The following is an 18254-nucleotide window of genomic DNA, read 5'->3' as shown; positions in this document are numbered from 1 at the left end:
CCTCCCATCTCTTCCTCTGTCCCTGATGGGTTCCTCCTCTGTCCCAAAGTTGTCAGGTTTTCCCCCTTTTCACTCCCGTGCTTTCTCCTCTTTGTGATTCTTTTGTTCTGCCTTCTCTCAGCATCTTTGGCCTCATTTTAGTGGAATCACGGATAAGAATGGAAAAAAAAAAAGTTTCCCTCTAATTCAGAGATGCTACCATAAAACAAAAACACAAACCCCAACTTTCTCCTTCTTCTCCCTCTCAAAATAAGCCCAAGAAAGCTTTGCAAAGAGCAGGGAGAGCACCCATCCCCTCTAGGACCGGAGAGCACTCATGGGGGGTTGATTTAGGGCATCCATGCCCTAAACCTCCAGCTGCTCCTCCAAATCGTCCACATCCCCACACTTACATAACGGGGAGAGATGTTCAGACTTGAAAAAAACACTGCAATATTCTTCTATCCAACTCATTTTGGAGCCCAGCACCCCCAACACACAGAGAATTTGGGCTCCAGCCCTGCACGGTTCATTTTTCCACCCAGTCTCACTGACTGGAGCATCCTGGAGTTGTTCATTCATTTTTCAGTGGGATTGCTCTCGGACTAGCCATGTCTGGCCACATCCTGCCACCAGGGCAGATTCCCAGTCCTCACCCATTTCCAGTTCGGACACCCCAGGGCCATGCTGACCCTAGGAGCCTCTTTCCAGCTGGAAATGAAGCTCAACCACCACGCCTAAAACAGCTAATGGGGCCTGAGCCTGAGAAAGGATCCAGAAAAGCCCACCAGGTTTTGTCCCACAGACCTATAAATGGCCGTTGTGCCTAATTAGGGTAGCTGAATTAATTAGTCAACCTCTGGGAACTGTCATACAGCCTGGATGTCCCCCACCAGATGGCAAAAGGAGAACATAAGTGTTCAGGACACTCCTGGTAGGGGGCAGGAATATAAATGACCAAAACTAAAGCTTGTTTTGTCTGCAAGGATTCTGTTGGGCTTGTCTACTTTTGTTTCCTCTAATAAAGAAATGGTAAAGTTCCTATTAAAAAGAAGAAGAAGAAAAAAAAGGAAGAAACCCTTAGTGAATGAAATTTGGCCAGGGTAATTATTATCTAGCCAAGCTGGCTGAGCAAACGGTAGGTGAGATAAACTTAATCTCAATAGCAAAGTTCAGAATGCCTGTAAACCCCTCCACCAGAATACAGGATCTTTTAAAACGTGAGAGTCACTTTAACTTTCCAGGGCCATGAAAATGCACCTGGTTTGCGCTAGCAGAAGGCCAAGTCAATTGGCCATGTAATTAAATCTAAATCCACAGCCTAAAACTTGGACATGGTTTGTAAAAGAGAAAAGACGAGGATTATTTTCAAAGAATTATTGAGGAGGCTGTCTTGTGGAAGGCCAGCAGGTACTTAGCTGTTTAAGTTGCCTTGAAAATAATGCTTAGGAGCTTGTCTGAAAAAAAGAAGACAAGTGTCTCATTTCTCCTTTTTGCACCTGAACCAAAGATATGGGTATGCAAAACGTCTCAGCTCCTTCCTAGCCACGGAGGTATCCGAATTCTCTGTGTCCCGAGGTGATGAATCACAGAAATGCTGGCTGGGAGGGAACAATGAAGGTCTCTGGTTTGACCTCTTGCTTGGAGCAGTAACATCACCAACACCAGCGAAGGTCAGCCATGGTTTTGGCCACGTCTCAAAAATGTTCTCTGCCTCTCTGGTTACCCACCCTGGACCTGCACCAGCTGTCTCTCAAAGAAGAGGTGCTCAGCCCCAACTTCCCAATGAGCAATTTGTGGCCAGTGCCTCTCATTTCATCTGCCATAACCAAGACGAGTTTGGTCCCGTTGTCTCTGTAGCTGCCCTTGGAGCAGTGGTGGGCTCCTATCACCTTCCCTCAAACCTTTCCTGGGATTTTTGGTCTCGGCTCCCATGATTTAAACACTTCTTGTCTGCCAGGGCAGTGGGAAACCACCCTCTTCCATGCACTGCTTCTTGGTGACTTGGACATTGTGGTAAGGAAAAATCCTTCTCTGCCTCCCCTGGTTTGAGCCATAGCTCTAATTGAAGCTTTGAACTCCAAAAAGGACTTCACAGAGTGCTGTGTGAACACAGGTGCTTTGATCCAGTCCAGGATGGGGCACTTGGCAGCCTTGAGGGAGTCTTGGACAGTATTCATGCACCTCCAGCTCCTCTTCTTGTCTGCCCCACCAGTGACTCCCAGACTTTCTGAAGCCTTTTCTTTCTCCTCAGTGCTTTGGGAAGCTGGGGCTGGGCACTACGCTAGGATTTTCTTAGCCAAAATGTGTCAGGCTGCAAGCCGGCTGTTGCCAATTCAGTCATGGATTCCTTTAATGCAAGCCCAGTAGGGTACCCCAAAACCATTTTTTGAAGAGTTTGGTCACAAGCTTGTCACAATCACCCACTCCTATGCGGGTTTCCTTCTATCTTAAGCCATATTATTCCTTCGGTCATCTCTATTTCTGCTGTGCTTGTACCTGGCAACTTGGCCTGCTGCCCGCTTTTCACATCTTAGGTTTGGTTATCTCTAACCTTGAGGAACAAAGGTTTCTTCAAGCTGTCCACATGGCTGCGTTGCTTCAAAAGGCTGGACAGGATGGGGAAAGATGCTTCTGCTGCAATAAACTCCCCGTCCTTCTTGGTCTTCGCCAGGTTTTCATTGGGCTGCATTCCCAAGACGGCACTAAGATGAAATATGGCACCTTTCCCAGCTTTTTCTTTATTTTACTTTTTTTCCTTTTTAATGGTCTTGATGGGCTCCTGGAATCAACATCAGGCTGGCCGGCTCCAAGCTTCCAAAGCGTAGACATGCAAGCGCCAGTTCGAATTGCTTTAGATTAGATATGGCAGTATCAGAGCCTCGATAAGACTGCTGAAAGCAGCAGCTTGTACAGAGCGCTGCCGCTTGATAACACTTCCCCTTAATGCCGAAATTCAGTGAAGGGCAGCCCTTGTCATCAGCAGTGTCACTTTAGGACAAAGGTCCCAAAGGGAGCAAAGTCCCAGCATTGCTTCTCCAGGGACAAGGCGGAGATCTTCATGATAACACGAAACCTGTCACTGCCAATGATCCCCTGGGTATTAGGGCTCCCAGAAGAGCTGGCTGTTGCTGTTGTTGGTACCCATGGTGGGACGAGGCTGTCCTTCATCCCACCACCCAGTTTAGAGAGACGAAGAACGGGGTCTGAAAATGGTGTCATTGCTCATGGAGATAGTTTGTGCGAGGGCAGGGAAAGAAAATGTTGGGAGAGAGATGGAACCATTCACCATTATGGGTCTGAGTGAGGATGGTCTGGAAGAGCCCCTCAGAGCAGTGAATATTCAACCCATGCAAATGCATTTCATCTCAGCCCATCACACACCTGCAGTGCAGGTATCTCCGCATGGTCTGGGTGCACAAAGAGCCCCTGAGACACAGCGGGGATAAGCGGATGACACAGTGGATGGCAGCAATTAATCAAGGAGAGCTTCTCAGGCCCATACAGGCACCACGCTGCTGTGAGGAGGGCAGAGCGAGAGGCTGAGCGTGGTCTGAGAGCATCCAAGTGTGCAGCAGGTTCACGGCCAGGGAGGCACTCCATGGGAAATGACCACGGTGCCAGCGAGCCCAGGGCTGTGGACAAAGTCCAGAATCACCACCATGCACGTCCTTCTTGGTGCTTCAGCCCCATTTACAATACTCAAAGACCCTCCATAAGCACAGGTTTCCCTGCTTTGTGCATGACGAAGTACCCAGAGGCTGAGTGGCTTTCCCAAAGGAAAGCTGATAAAGAAAACCTGCTGTAACTGTGCGGCTACTGCAGCATCTTCTTCATCCTCTTCCTTGTTCATCTTCCTGCCTGGTTGGCAGTGACAGAACCCACATCCTGTGTGACTCCAGATCTGGAGATAAAATTTGGCCCTATTGTTTAATGCAACCTTTGGCAGAGCAGGACCGGATTGCACAACCTCCTGGAGAAAGGCAAGAGTGTCTTCCGTGTCTCACCAGGAGTGAGCATTGCACAATCCCATCCTCACGCTCCCTTTCTGCTCCGTTGTTACCAGTGGGTCCTGCACTTTGGTCTCTTAAGACCCAAACCACAACACAGATGCCCTTGGGCCCGTTGTGAAACACCTCGCAGCAGGAAAGAGTCACACCTCACCGTGGAGAAAGGGCCGACGTGCTGGCTGCTCTTTGCACTGCAAAATCTCCATGGGTAGGGGTGGAAAACTGCGTGTGTGTGTGCAAGGTTGTGTGCAGGGACGGGTGGCCCACGTGGAAGTCCTACCCCATGTCAGATGAGATGCCTACAATTTATATTGGATTTGGAAAGAGGGAAGATGGATCCCAAAGCTCACCAATATGTGAGGTTCAGGCCCGCCACCTCTGAGAAAAGCAAAAATTAAATATTTTGATTTCTGGCCCAAACCTTACATGTTCTACCCCAAAATTCCATGTTTCGTCTGTGAAAATTCAAACTTCTGTGCCTGAGAGGGGAGGGGATGCACGGCTTCTTCACCTACCTCCAGTGACAGGCTTATACATTTTTTCCTTACAGGGATGTGCTCCGGTAGGAAATGGCATTGCAAAACCTCAAACATCCTTATCAGCCATTTGCTGGATCTGCCCTGCATTGCTTGGGCTGTTTATAGATCTGAAAGCTTTTTTTTTTTTTTTGTGTGTGTACAGTTTGCAGACATCAGCCAGCTCACGGGCAGAGACAGGACTAGGAGAGAAAGGGATTTTTGTGCCATTGAGGCTGTCTTTGTGTTTTATGATTAAATGTGGCACCTTCTAATCCTGGTTGTGAGCTGGGGTCTGTCTATGTGCCCCTTTCTGAGTTTCTGCCAGGCTGTAGGCTGCAGAGACACCTGGAGGAGAGACTGTGCTGGAAGAAGGGTGAGCATAGAATCGTATTTGACAAAGTGGTAACCCCCCAGGATCCCCAGAGAGAAGATGGGGTGAAGATGAAGAACATCTTTCCCACCATAGAATCATTTAGGACAGAAAAGACCTCTAAGATCATCAAATCCAACTAAAAACTGCGATGAGTTGCATTCGCTCAGGCCACCCAGCAGGACATCTCCAGTGCCTCCTCTTCCTCAGCTCTACAAAATAGGGCTCTTTGGAGTCGTGTTTCTTGCTGCTGTCTGAAATTAGGGCTGAGCACACATAGCCTGAATGCAGTGAAGGCGAAATAGCCTGTGTGAGGTTGTGTGAGAGAGGGTGCAACCAGGGCAAGGCTGCGTTTGTGCATCTCCTCCCTGGATGCAAGGCGCTGCCGCCATCTAGTGATACAGGATTCATCGGTGGCTCTCTCCGAACCTGGGGTCTGCAGCTCTCCCGGGCCTGGGGATGCTTTGATGGAGGTATAGAAAGAGCGCCCAAACCCAGCTTCTCACTGCTCACTGTGCCTTTCTGTTTTCTTGCTCCTTGCTACACTTCAGGATGCCTTTCGTGGGCAGAGAGGCTGAGGAAGTCCGATCTAGAGGGATGGAAACTGATGCAACGTTAAAAAAAGCTGGAAAAGTGACACAGTAGCTCTAGCTCATGTTTGCAAACACAGCTGATTTCTGATAGACAAGTCCAAAGAGCAACTGAGCACCCATGAACCCCTCAGGAATACACAAGGTCCAAAGTGGAAGTGCACATCCAAGCAGAAACACGGAGGCACTGGGCCTTTAATCAAAGGTTAATCAAAGGCTGTTACATCTTCAGATCTTGGGTCTGCTACTGCAGCTGACAAGGAAATGATAATTTCAAAAATGAAAGCACAGAGATTGCAGGGCAGAGCATGGGAAAAGCTCTCCCAAGAAATGTCACTGCCCAGGTGCTCCTCGTGCTCACCTCTGGCCGCCACATAAGCAGCAGGTAACTCGTCCCCAGCTGCAGCAGTAGCAAATGCTGACATCCACCATGGCATTAACCCATGACCTCGTTAGTGAGAGCTATCACCACTGACAGGCACAGGGCATAGATAAAGCTGCATCAGCAGCCTTGAGGCTATTTGTTTGCAAGCACAGAGCAGCAGCTATCCTGTTTCTTTTATTATTATTATTATTTATATATATATATATATATATTTTTTTTTTCAGGGGTCCTGTATGTGCTACATTGCAAGCTTTTCACTTGAAAAAAAAATACTTTTAGGTGAAGCAGTGAAATAATCTTATGCAGCTAATTCATACATGAGAAGTCTTAGATATATATGGGGTAAATGCCTGGAGGCACCAGTGGTGGGAGAGGTGAGGTGACCCTGTAGGGCCATGCCACTTGTGAAGATGATCATATACACGTTGATAATATTAAATTATGTTAGTAATAAAAAATATCAGCTTGTGTGGGTTTTCCTAGGGATTTGATCCTTTCCTTGTTCTGCTCAAGCTGTGCTCTGCCTCTGCACGAACCCCAGATTCAGCATGCTGTCGTGGCAGAAGGGAGAGGTCAGGGCAGAGGAGGCAAACCACATATCCTGCAGCTCAGTGTTTTCTTCATTTCTATTATTTTGCTGTCCTGTCCAGAGAAGTTATTCATTATTTATTTATTTCATGTGTGTGTGTGAGCTGCTGCTGAAACATAACGGAGGAAAAAAAAACCCTTCCAGAGCTGGTAAACAAGGGATTAATAACTAACTGGAGCATGTATTAATAGATCGCTTACCTTCTGAAAATACACAGGGCATTAAAAACTTATGGGACTGAGAACATCTACTGACACCGTTGTGGCACTGAGGGATTTGCCCTGCATGTCAGGGCCAGCTTGAGGTAAGTGGCCCATGTCCCAAAAACAGGGTCCTTGGGTGACCCCAGGGCTTTTGGTGACTCCGGGAAGCACCAGGGATGGCCCTGGGGAGGTTTCACAACTGGCTAAAGCCTGAGCTGTCCCTGAAGAGCAAGATCCTGCCCTGCCAAAGGTTTATTCCAGCCCCAGGATGGGGACAGACCCTGACCAAGGGGTTGGGAGCCCATAGCATGAAACCCTTGTGTGGAGGATGTGTGGGCAGGTTGGGTGATAATTTATATAATAAATTCAGGGATTTGTTGCTGGCTGGTTTCCGAGATGTGGTGAATTTGGAGGCTACCAGCATCGCTCTGTCCCACTGAGTAGCTTTACTTGCCAGGCTGGTTGGGGAGGTGATGTGTTTTGGGTCAGTTTCTGGCGTTTTGGAGGCAGCGTGTCCCTTGCTCTCCTGGGAGCTTTCTGACTCACAGTTACCAGGCACCCTCTGCACCTTGCCTCACTGGGCTCGAGTCCCAAGGGACTGCTCCAGCTGTGCATGCTGCACGGCCCCACACAGGCACTAACCGAGGAGAACTGGGCAAAGGAATAAATTAAAAATCAAGAAAAGGGACGCACAGCCCTTCCCCGCCTCAGTTTCCCCAGGGAGGGACGGGGCTGCTCCAAGTCACAGCCTCCCAGGGCGAACTGCATAGTGGGAAGCCACTCGTGGAGCTTTCTGACCCTTCTTCCAAGAGATTTAACCTTAAATTTAAACCCAACTCAGAGTTTGTCCTGCTGAAATCCAAGCTTTTCCCCGCAAACATGCTACCCCCCCTCCGCCCCCGGTGCCGGGCCGCCATTTCCCGGCCCTGCTCCCGCCTCCGCCCCCTCACGGCCAGGGAGCCGTGGCCGAGCTGATCCGGGTTAAAGGCTGGTTGTTTACCAGCTCTGGAAGCTTTTTTATTTTTTATTATTTTTTCCCCTCTACCCGCTCCTGCGGGGCAGCTCTGAAGGGTAATTGTGTATGTGTGTGTGTGTCGGGGGACGGTTTGTTTTGGCAAGGAGGGGAAATGTGGAAGGAACGAAATGGTTCTGCACAAGGTGCTGGGGCACAAAGCCCTGCAGGCTGCAAGCCCCAAACCTTGCCGATACCTTTATGAAAAAGAAAAAAAGGGATCCTGGAAGTTTGCTGTGCTTGTCATGCATCGACTTAAATCCTGTCCTTGCTTTAACCCCCTTGAATAAAACCAGGCTGCACTAGATGCATAATCCATCCCCCCTTTCCTCTGCTTTCTCTCTCCCTCGTACTCCCTTCCCTGTTTCCTCCTTTACTATTTTTTTAAAGAGATACGTATTTGCTTATTTTTATTTTAAAGCTCCAGCTTGTGCACATAGCCTGTAGGGGACGTCAGGTGCGGGCACAGTGCCTGCTGCAGCAGCGGGGACGTGGCTGGGGCTTAGGGAGCTGGACAAGAGGGCTTCTTGCAGCAACCTGGGTGCAAACCCCACTCAGCGCTTCCACCACGCACAAAATACCCCACAACACTGCCCTATAGCTGAATGTGTCCCCAGGGGAGGTATCTGGGGGGTCTGCTTGTGTGTTCCTAGTTGGGGTGGCTGCTCTGGGGTCCTGAGAGTGGCTGTGGTGTCCCCCAACAGCACCCATGGAGTACGTCAGCACGAGGGGAGGCTCAAGGGCTGTCGACTTCGAGGGAGCCCTCTTCTCTGGATATGCTCCTGATGGTGGCCTCTTCATGCCCCGGAGCATCCCCGTGCTGGATGGGACCACCCTGCGGCGCTGGAGCCGCCTCTCCTACCCAGAGCTGGTGAAGGAGCTGTGCTCCCTCTTCATCGCCCCCGAGCTGGTCCCGCGGAGCACGCTCAACGGTGAGCCTCAACTGTGTGGTGGGAGCTGTTTGCAGGGATATGTGTGAGGATTTGGGGGTGTTTGGATGCTGCCACCTGCATTAGCCCCATCCTCTTGCAGCCCCCAGAGGATGGAGCCAGCTGCACCATTGCCTGATCTGTTTTCTGCCCTCTTTTCCATCGCCTTGCTGGGGCTTGTTACCTTCTGTACAAGGTGTTCTCTATGTGCAGATGGGGACTGTGGTGATTGCAGTAGCTGTGGCATGGCTGACTGCTGGGAAACTGCTGTGCTGGCTCCAGACTTGATATCCCATCAGGGTTTTCTGCTGCTCCATGCTTTGTAATGTTTTTAAGCCATCCCTTCCACCAGAGGGCAGCTACAACCTCTGTCTGAACAGTGCACTGCAATAAAATTTGGGTTTCCTTATTTTATGTTTTAACACAGTTTGCTTTGATGGTGTCAGGTTTCCCCTGGGGGTACTCACTGTAGAGCTACTGAATGCAACAGCACACGTCAATATTCCTCCTAACAGCTAAGAGTAACTTGTTGGATATCTGTCACCTCTCCAGCAACTGAGAGTCTTGGGCTTCGCAGAAAGCTTCCCAGGAGCATAAAGAACACAGACGCAGGAAGCCACTGATCAAAAAAAGTAGTTCTCTGCCTAGCCTGACATCCTCTTTAATCCTTTTCCTTCTAGATCTGATTGACAGGGCCTTCAGCAGATTCAGACACAAGGATGTTGTCCATATGTCCAGGCTGAAAGATGGGCTGAATGTTCTGGAGCTCTGGCATGGGGTTACTTATGCTTTTAAGGATCTGTCCTTGTCCTGCACTGGACAGTTTTTGCAGTACTTCTTGGAGAAAAAACAGAAGCACATCACTATTCTGGTGGGTGAGTATTCCTCTTTGTGGGGGGTAGAACTTCTGGGCAGGTCTTTACCTTGAGAGCCATCATCCCACGGCCCACCACATAGATGCCCCAGGGTGGTACTGCCTCGTGGGTGGCTGGTGAGCGATCTCCAGCCAATGCCAGGGAAGCTTCTCTAACCAAAACCATCTCATGGAGCATCTTTACATCTTTTTCTTAAAGTGTGGTGATGCAGGTTTGACGGATGTGTCAGTGTTTGCTTTTCTTGGTTCTCTGCTGCTTTGAAACAGGGACTTCAGGGGACACAGGAAGCTCGGCCATCGAGAGTGTGAGAGGCCAGCAGAACATGGATATCTTTGTTCTGCTGCCCAAAGGGCTCTGCACGCAGATACAGGAACTTCAGATGACCACTGTCATTGAAGACAACGTCCATGTCTTTGCTGGTTGGTATTGCTGTTGGACTGTGTTGTGGCCCTGCTGTATTGAAACCATGACCCTGACAGTCTCTGGGGGCTGCTGTTTTTGTAGCTGCAGCCAGCCAGGTCATTTCTGTGGTGGTCACTGTGCCCAGATGTCTGGCTAACTCTTAGCACATGTTCCCAATTTGATGGTCAAGTGGTTCAAGGCTTCCTTTTCTCCCAGCCTTAGACTAGAGCTGTCTCCATGCAGTCAGTTGGTGTTCAGCTGCACTGGATTCAACACCACTTCTTAGAACTAAAGGGATCAAAGGTGACCCCTTCCTTCACCTTCATGGGTGATTCACACCCTGAACGGTGTCCTCCCTGTGTATCACCACGGAGTGTTTGAGCTGCGCCATGATCTTTTTCATTCAGCCACGTCTCACCTTGACATCTCACAGGAGATGCAAGCATTTGCCTTCCTAATTTGCCTTCTGGTCTTATTTCTGAGCAGAAATACTTTGTGCCTGGTGCGCTGATGTCAGTAGATCTAATCTTTCCTTTCTCTTTCTGACAGCTCATGGGAACTCCGATCAAATCGATGAGGTGATCAAGGAGCTGTTCGCTGATGTCGATTTTTCCAGAAAATACAATCTGATGAGCTTGAATTCGGTCAATTGGTCAAGGATTATGGTGCAGATTGCTCACCACTTCTACGCTTACTTTCAGTGTGCCCCGTCCCTGGATACCACCCCGCTGCCAGTGGTGGAAATTGTTGTGCCAACAGGAGGAGGAGGAAATATCACAGGTGAAGGGAAAAAAGATGGGTTAGATAGGGAAGAGAGAGAGTGTTCTGTGACCTATGGACTAAAAGCGTTTTGCAAATGCTGGGTATTGCTGTTTATTAAAACACCCACTCGCTGGTAGGATTTCTTCAGAAGCCCTTACATTTATTACTCATGTATGGTTATTACTCATTCAGGTGTCACTGATGATTTGCAAGGTGCAGAAAATCCCAAACCACCCCTTGATGGTGACATAGCTATCTTGAGGATGCGCACGTTAGAAGAGAGCAGAATGTGTTTGGTCCAGAAAAGAGGGAAAATACTGTGGGTCCTATTCCTTGAGTAAGACTTTAACAAAGGTGTGGAGTCATACCTGATCCTACTCTGGTTTAGATGGTAGCGCACAGTCAAGAGAACCACTCCTAATTGCATAATCTGGCCTTCTAAATTTGAGTTCTTGATTGCCTCAACTCTGAAATAGGTGCACCACAGTATTAGGAAAGCAGTGCAGGATTTGATGCATTCAACTGCATTCACTGTATTTCCAGGCCACCCCTCTGAGGCAGCATTAATAAGCTGCAAGAACCCCACAACTTCATCTCTCTTGCTTGAATGGCAGTCGCCTGACCACTTAGTCCTCTGCTCATCCATCTTCAAATCTGGAGATTTTCCTGGACTGGTTTGTTAGGAGCTTTGTGTCCCAGGATTTTATATTCTGGGGTTCTACCAAAACATTTAAGATAGGTGTCTGGGAGTTTATGAGGGTTTGTTGTTTGTGGCTACTTCTAAACCAGATGCCCAATCTATTTATAAAGTGACTTCTTTGCTAAATCTCCTTTGAATGTTTATTTTTCAAGTATGCATGCATTTTTTCACTTTATTTTTTTTTTTCTTTTAAAGCTGGCTGTATTGCCCAGAAGATGGGTCTTCCAATTCAACTGGTTGCTGTGGTTAACAGCAACGACATCATTCACAGGGCTGTTCAGCACGGAGATTTCTCAGCGTCAGAGCACGTGAAGGCTACGTTAGCACCAGCCATGGATATTCAGGTACATCATGAATTGGTACAAATGGGAAAATACTGAACATTACATATTTTCATAATTTTTTCCTTGTACTTTGTTACACATGGTTTATAATGGTTTATAATTCTGCCACTGGCAATGCCTCTCAGTGATGCATTGAGAGCTGTGACTCAGGCTGAGCCTTTATGCTGCAGACTGCAGAGCTGAGATACACCACCTTACTTTTCAGGGCTTGACTTTGTAATCTTCCTCATTCAGTGCTGGGCTTCTGGGGGTTTGTTGTGTAAGCTTAGGAAGAGGGAAATCTTCTCAAAACCTCCGTGACACTTGGGACGTGACAGGATTTATACTTTTCTAAGGGTTCTGTTGGTGCTTCTGAAAGGCTCCACCAAGAGCAGGAGAAGAAGGAAGGAAGGTAGAGTAGCCCAGAAGAAATGCCTCCTCTGTAGCTGTCTGCAATTTGTGCAGAGCAGAACAAGTCCCAGCAGGCAAAGGCATCAGAAATGAGAAGTCATGGAAGGACAGAAAGCAAATGCCTGGAAGCAAATACCAGCAAATAATAACAGCAAATACTCTTTCATACCTACCCTGTGATCCCGGGGGATTGGATCTGCTTCCAAACAAGTGACCAAGGTCTGAAATAATTGGTGTTTTAGCACCGTGGCCTTAAGCTACTTGGATTTTCCAAAAGCTGTTCAAATGCACTGGGAGGACCTGGGAGCCTGGAGGAACTGCCATGCTTTGCAGAGAATAAGTTGTTGTGCTCCAGTCACTGGACTATTGTGGCCTACAGCTTGAATTTCATCCTGAGGCATGAATTTGTGAGGCTCCTCAGCTCTCAAAGGGTGGCTGGGCTCCTCTCTTGGCATATGTTGGGGTGGGAAGGGGAGGTGGCTGGGTGAGGTGATGTCCAGAGGTCCCCAAAAAGCTGAACAGCTCTATCCCTCTGCCTGCCCTTCTCCAAAGCTGCATGGGATGTCATTGTTAGCTCATGTCTGAAGCATCCATGCAAACCTTTCCATAGCTCAGCACATCAAGGGGTAGTTCATGCTGGATGTGGGAGCAGCAGAAGGAAGGAGGGAAGAAGGGACAGCAGGAGAAAGATGCTGGAGGCACCCCTGGTGCAGGTCATCAAAGTCCTAGCGTGCTGACACATCCTGCTCAGGACACCCAGCTCAGGAAGCAGGGGACAGCCTAAAGCAAAGGGCAGGCTACGCCCAGGCTGCAGTGCAGATTACAGGCTGAAGGCACTGGGAGATAATGGTGGGAAGATGAAGAACAGGAATGGAGCCCTAAGCCACCCAGATAAGGACACGAAGGCTGAGTAAGTCCTAATCACTCGCAAGGTAGGACAGGATGGAGAGACAGAAGGTCACAGGTGCTGTCAGCTCTTAAAAGGGGTAAAGAACTCAGCCAAAACCAGCACTTGGCTGCAACGTAGGAACAACCCCAGAAACGTGATGAGCACTTGGTCTGGTGTCCCTTGTGTCTGTCCCTACAAAATGTTTCAGCAAAACCACTTGGATGAATGTTTCTTGGTGCTTGTTGAGCATGTGGGAATGAGACAGGGAGCAGTGAAATTTGTTCGGGACCCTCCTGAATGGCCTTGCACTGAGTCTTGCTGCCGTGTCGCAACACCGGTTGCTACATAGCCATACAGACCTGTCAGGCCCTATATGTGCCTTACATGTTCATAAAGGTTATCGGGCAGCCCTGCAGGGAGCTGAGTGTCTCATTAAGTCGCATAGGAGCTGCGTGATTCACAGCAGCATCTGCAACACGAAGTGAACAGCTGGATATTTCTGGTTCTTGAACGCATGGTGTGTTATTAGCTTCCTTTCCTCAAGGTGATCATACAGATGTGGTCTTGTCATTAGTTTATTAGTTGTCCACTCATTATTATTATTTTTTTTTAATCTGATGGTCACTGCCAGACTGCTCTGACAGGTCAGAGGTCTGAAGGATATCGAGTTCCCAAAGACAAGGCTTGGGGATGTAGCTGTGCAGGGAGAGGATGCAAAGGCCAGGGAGAAGACGCAAGCCTTCTCCAAGAAAAAGGTAGCAATAGGACCTCAACCCTAATCAGACATCAGAGAACCCACGCAGCTCCTCTCCCTGAGACAGACAGACACGTTTCCATGCTCACGTATTTCCTTTGTCATCCCAGGAGCCTTGCAATGTGGAGAGGATCCTTTGGCTGCTGTCAGGCTGTGACGGCCACCTGGTGAAAACGTTGATGGAACAATTCACCGCGTCGAAAAGCCTGAAGCTGCCGGAGGATCTGCACAGGAAGGTCGGTCCCCGTGCCCGTGCCTCTGCGTGTAAGGGGAGTTACTGTTATCAGTCGTTCTCGACTCATTTTCAGAATTATAAGAGGCATGTTGGAGAGTTTTCAAGCTAAAGTGGAAGTGTTAAGATGGAAGAGCTTTATTTCAGTGCACGTACATGGAGATGTTAATAAAAAGGTGGTTTTTATTTATTTTTTTCTTTTTAAAAGAAACATTTTCTTTTTAAAATTAATTAAAAACACCTGCAACCTTTTAGGTAGGATATGAAGCCACCATCCCTTCCTTTTGGCCACTCCAGTGCCAGCGTTGGCTGTGCATTGAGGCAGGCCGTGGTGGACTGGGCAGTGGGTGCTGGCAGAAACTGAGCGTGGTGTTGGGGAATGGGTCTGCTGGGTCCACAATTACATTTATATGCAAAATAGCGTAAAAATACATTATTAAAAAAATTGGTAGAAGGCGGTGCTGGAAAATGCCCCTCTCTCACCTTCAGCAGCCGCCCCTTTTCTTTATTCCCCGAGGGAACCCCCACCCCAATTGCAGCCTCCCTAATCCTGCATTGCTGGGTGCCCGTGGTATCGGCTCCCTCGAGGGAAGTGCGTGCAGTGATGATGCCTGGTGCAAACCTTTGTTTCCCTTCCTGCAGCTCTCCGAGACTCTGCGCTCAAGCTCGGCATCTGACGAGGACATCGTGCGAGCCATGAGGCGCTGCTGGGAGGAGAACCAGTGCCTGCTGTGCCCCCACACAGCCGTGGCTGCTCACTACCACTACTCGCAGCTGGACAGCTGTGCCAGCAGGTAGGAACTTGCACGAGGACAGCCACGGTCTGGTGTGTTAGGGATGAGAGCATCTTCCCCACGTGTTCTCCTGTACCTCCAGCTCGGGGCTGTTTTGCTTCAAAAGCTTTTCTCGCTTCTCTTTCCTTTTCAGCACGCCCCGGTGTTGCTTAGCGTCAGCCTCCGCTGCCAAATTTCAGGACGCCGTGCTGCGAGCGGGCCTGGTTCCCCAGCTCCCTCCCGAAATCACCGCCCTGACGGCGATGGAGACCCGCTCCACTGCCCTGCAGCGGGGGGAGGACTGGGCACGAGTGCTCCGGGAGCGCGTCGCAGCCGTGGTGCAGTGCTGGGAGGCACGGCGGGGTGGGTCTGTTACCCCAGGACTGCAGGGAGGTGCTGGGCAGGTCGTCACGCAGGGCTGAGCTCTGGGGATGTGGCTGGTGGTGCCTCCCAGGGCTCGTTCTCCATTCCCAGGAATTCTTGCTCCTGTGTTACACTGGCTGAGGAGCCTACACTCTCTGTACAATGAATTATTCACAGAACATACTTTGCCACTGAATTATGTGGACTATTTCACAAAATTTTCAGAAAATAGCTCTGTAATTATACCCTCTTTTTCCTATAAATTCGTGAAAGCTGATTGAAACGCCGAAGAAACCTATTTGTTCCATCATTACCGGCCATCACAGGAAGCTCCCTTAAAATTATCCACGATCATCACCTTCCTGAACATTATTCGGTGGCTCTGGCCCTGAACATCTTGTTCGAGACCCACCTGAAGAAGTACTGCCAGGTGTCACTGCTGAGCCATCGTGGTTTTATCCTGAGCAGCCACTTGGTGGAAGTAACAAACATGTTTTCTGTTCCAGTAAAAACTGGAGGTGAGCTGTGGGCATTACATCAATTAATTACCTCAAACTCCAAGGAGAGATGTCCCATGGGAGCCTCCTGGGCACTCTGGGGACCATCGGCCCTACAAAACATGGGGTTACAGAATCACAGAATTTCTAGGTTGGAAGAGACCTCAAGATCATCGAGTCCAACCTCTGACCTAACACTAACAGTCCCCACTAAACCATATCCCTAAGCTCTACATCTAAACGTCTTTTAAAGACTTAAAAACTTAAAGGTTTTGAAGCTGCAGCCCTGTGCTGGCCTTGGGAATAAGATGTTTGAATCTTTGAATAAGATGAATCCAGGGCTGGAGTGGATCTGCTCTCAGGGGTCATCCCTGACCATGGAAACTTCATATAATAGCAGTAAGTAGTGGGTGTTGTCCCTGGGCGTGGTTATTTTGGGGGTGTCAGCCACCAGCGCTGCTTTTTAGTGCTGTATCTCACAGCTTTGGGTCCGAGTCCTGCTGCAGGTTCTTCCCTGGGCAACTTCCACTGAAACAACTAGGAAATGGGAAATTCCCCTTATCTTCAGACTGAAACTTCTGGGCTTTCAATACCACGTTCCCATCGTACACATATAAATATATAAATACCTCGTGTGGGAGCTGCCTCCACAAGTCATGCGTCTGGCAGGAATCTCGTGTGCCTAAAAAGGAAAAAAAAAAAAAAATAAGATGGGAATAATTACACCGGGGGGGAAAAATCCCCTTTTGCCATCAAAAAAAAAAAAAAAAAAAAAAAGAAAAAAAATTCCCCTTTGACATCAAAGGAGGTCCCATAATGGGAGGGTTAATTTGAAGGTTTAGTGGCATTTAGCAGGGTAAAAGTGAATGCTGTGAAGTGAATCAGTGTGGGCTTTTGCAGAATGTGCGGGGAGCCTTGCCTGGGCTGCGAGCTGCTGTGCTGGCACCCGGGCTGCCTTTTCCTCTGCCCCTCGGTGCAGCCCGATGCTCCCTTCCCCGTGACACCCTGCTGGAAGGAAGGGAACCATACTTCTACCGAGGCTGCCCCCATCCCAAAAACGAGGTCCTTTCTTTTTGCTGCAGGAACCAGTTTATTTAAAGGTAATACAAGAAGGACAGCAGAATGCCTCTTGTTTAAGCAACAGCACAGCATCAGCCTTGCTCCTAACGCTGCACAGCCTCCAGGCCAAGCCATCAAGTCCCTATAAATGACAGTGGTGAAGGTGAGAACCCCCTCATCCCACCCGAGCCCTGCGGTCAGCCGCTCCTTGCCTTCTGCTGCACGTTATTCTAGTCGGACTCCACCGCCTTGAGTAGTCGCCTCCCCCAAATCTTGCGGTTCTCGGACAGGGCCGGCTGCCCGGCTGTAATTTAGCTCTTAATCATAGCTTTAGACGCCCCGTGAGGGGGGAGAGGCCCGAAATTGCAGGCAGCTCCGCATCCAAGCGAAAGGTTGCAAATCCGGCCGGCCAGGAGTGGCAGGGAGGACGGGATGAGGGGGGCCAGGCTTGCATCCCACCGAAATCTGGTGTGTTGGCGAGCAGAAATGGAGCAAAAATGGAGCAGAAACGGAACAGCGAGAGGCGAGCGTGTCCCCTCGCTCCTCTCCCACCCCTGAAACATCCAGCTAGGGACCTGGTCCTGGGCAGGAGGTGGAAGGGGGCTTAATTCCTAAATGTCCTTTAAGGTAGGGGTACAGTTCCAGCTGTTTTGAGGGCAGGACACTGTGAAACCTCTCTTAGGGCTCTGGAGGCTGGGAAAGCCTGTTCCTCTTGAGGACAGAGGGGGAAGGCACAGCGTGCAGGGATGCTGCACCCCTGCAGAGGGCAATGCGCTGCCGCTCAGCGCGGTCCTGCTGTGGGGACAGGCTGGGGACAGCTCCCAGCAGGTCCCACGGGCTGCTTGGGGAACTTGGTGCTCCCATACTGGGGCTTTTGCTCCTGTTTCAGCCCCAAAATGAGTGCTCGGAGCTCGTTTTGCTTCTCCTCGGTCTCTGGCTGAGTGGCGGGGAATAACCATGCAGAAAAATGGATGGTGCTGGCTTGGTGGTGCCTCCTCACCATCCTTGAGAGGTGCTGAGAGCTCCTCAATGTGCTTCTGGGCATGGCAAGACATCATTTCTGTGCCATCCAGAGCCGTGCACAAATCCAGGCCAGACCTGTGAAATAATTCAACTCGTACCTCAGCCCCTCACCCTTATCTCCAGCAAAAACACCGGTTTCAGGTCCTGCATCTCGAGCAGAGCTGACCTACGTGTCCGAGGAGGTGATGATGCCCACAGGTACGCGATCATCCTCCAGGGGGGACAAGAGTCTCACCAGGGATGATCTCCAGAATCTGGGATGCACAAGGGAGATGGCTGGGACAACTGCTCCTAAACCCTGAGTACCTCGTGGGGAAAGGTAGCGTGTTGGGATGGAGATGTAGGGTGTTGGGATGGAGTTGTTTTGTCTCTCCAATCATCAATAGTGCCATTAAAAGTGCTATTAATTAAACAGGGACATGGGACAAAAGGCTGTGTGCAGGGCTGGCCGCGCTAAAACAAGTGAGGATATACAAATCCACAAAGGGCTGAGGATGGGGATAATATTTCCCACAAACAGCAATCCAGCCTCTGTCCATCGCCATCCACCAGCTCATGGGCACCTGCCCTGTTCCTCCCGCACACGGGGCTGATTTTGGGGCATTT

The 18254-nt window shown here is 49.6% G+C and overlaps 1 protein-coding gene across 5 annotated transcripts; it reads left to right on the top strand.

Moving 5' to 3' along the window:
* The first annotated feature begins 5987 nt into the window (after positions 1-5987).
* On the top strand, positions 5988-15363 carry THNSL2 (threonine synthase like 2). 5 transcript variants are annotated; one of them, XM_084517788.1, is made up of 10 exons: positions 5988-6176; positions 6659-6745; positions 8361-8588; positions 9266-9460; positions 9727-9879; positions 10412-10642; positions 11520-11668; positions 13812-13937; positions 14576-14727; positions 14861-15363. In XM_084517788.1, exons 3-10 carry the CDS (start codon positions 8366-8368, stop codon positions 15126-15128), a joined length of 1497 nt encoding a protein of 498 aa, XP_084373914.1. In that variant the 5' UTR covers positions 5988-6176; positions 6659-6745; positions 8361-8365; the 3' UTR covers positions 15129-15363. The 5 variants fall into 5 exon arrangements, with proteins under 5 accessions (XP_084373914.1, XP_084373916.1, XP_084373913.1 ...); XM_084517790.1 differs by lacking the exon at positions 5988-6176 and having other exon boundaries at positions 6632-6745; positions 10412-10440; positions 10564-10642; XM_084517789.1 differs by lacking the exons at positions 5988-6176; positions 6659-6745 and adding an exon at positions 7575-7715 and having other exon boundaries at positions 10412-10440; positions 10564-10642.
* The last annotated feature ends 2891 nt before the right edge of the window (positions 15364-18254 follow it).

Source organism: Aythya ferina (assembly GCF_964211825.1).
Source record: "Aythya ferina genome assembly, chromosome: 4".
In the NCBI taxonomy this organism is placed as follows: Eukaryota; Metazoa; Chordata; class Aves; order Anseriformes; family Anatidae; genus Aythya; species Aythya ferina.
This window is presented reverse-complemented; position numbering and strand designations above follow the sequence as displayed.

Coding starts and splice junctions, on each gene's coding strand:
- THNSL2 (XM_084517788.1), top strand. CDS start 8,366: ATGGAGTACGTCAGCACGAGGGGAGGCTCAAGGGCTGTCGACTTCGAG. Junction 9,461..9,726: donor GCACATCACTATTCTGGTGG/GTGAGTATTCCT, acceptor GCTTTGAAACAG/GGACTTCAGGGGACACAGGA. Junction 9,880..10,411: donor CAACGTCCATGTCTTTGCTG/GTTGGTATTGCT, acceptor TCTTTCTGACAG/CTCATGGGAACTCCGATCAA.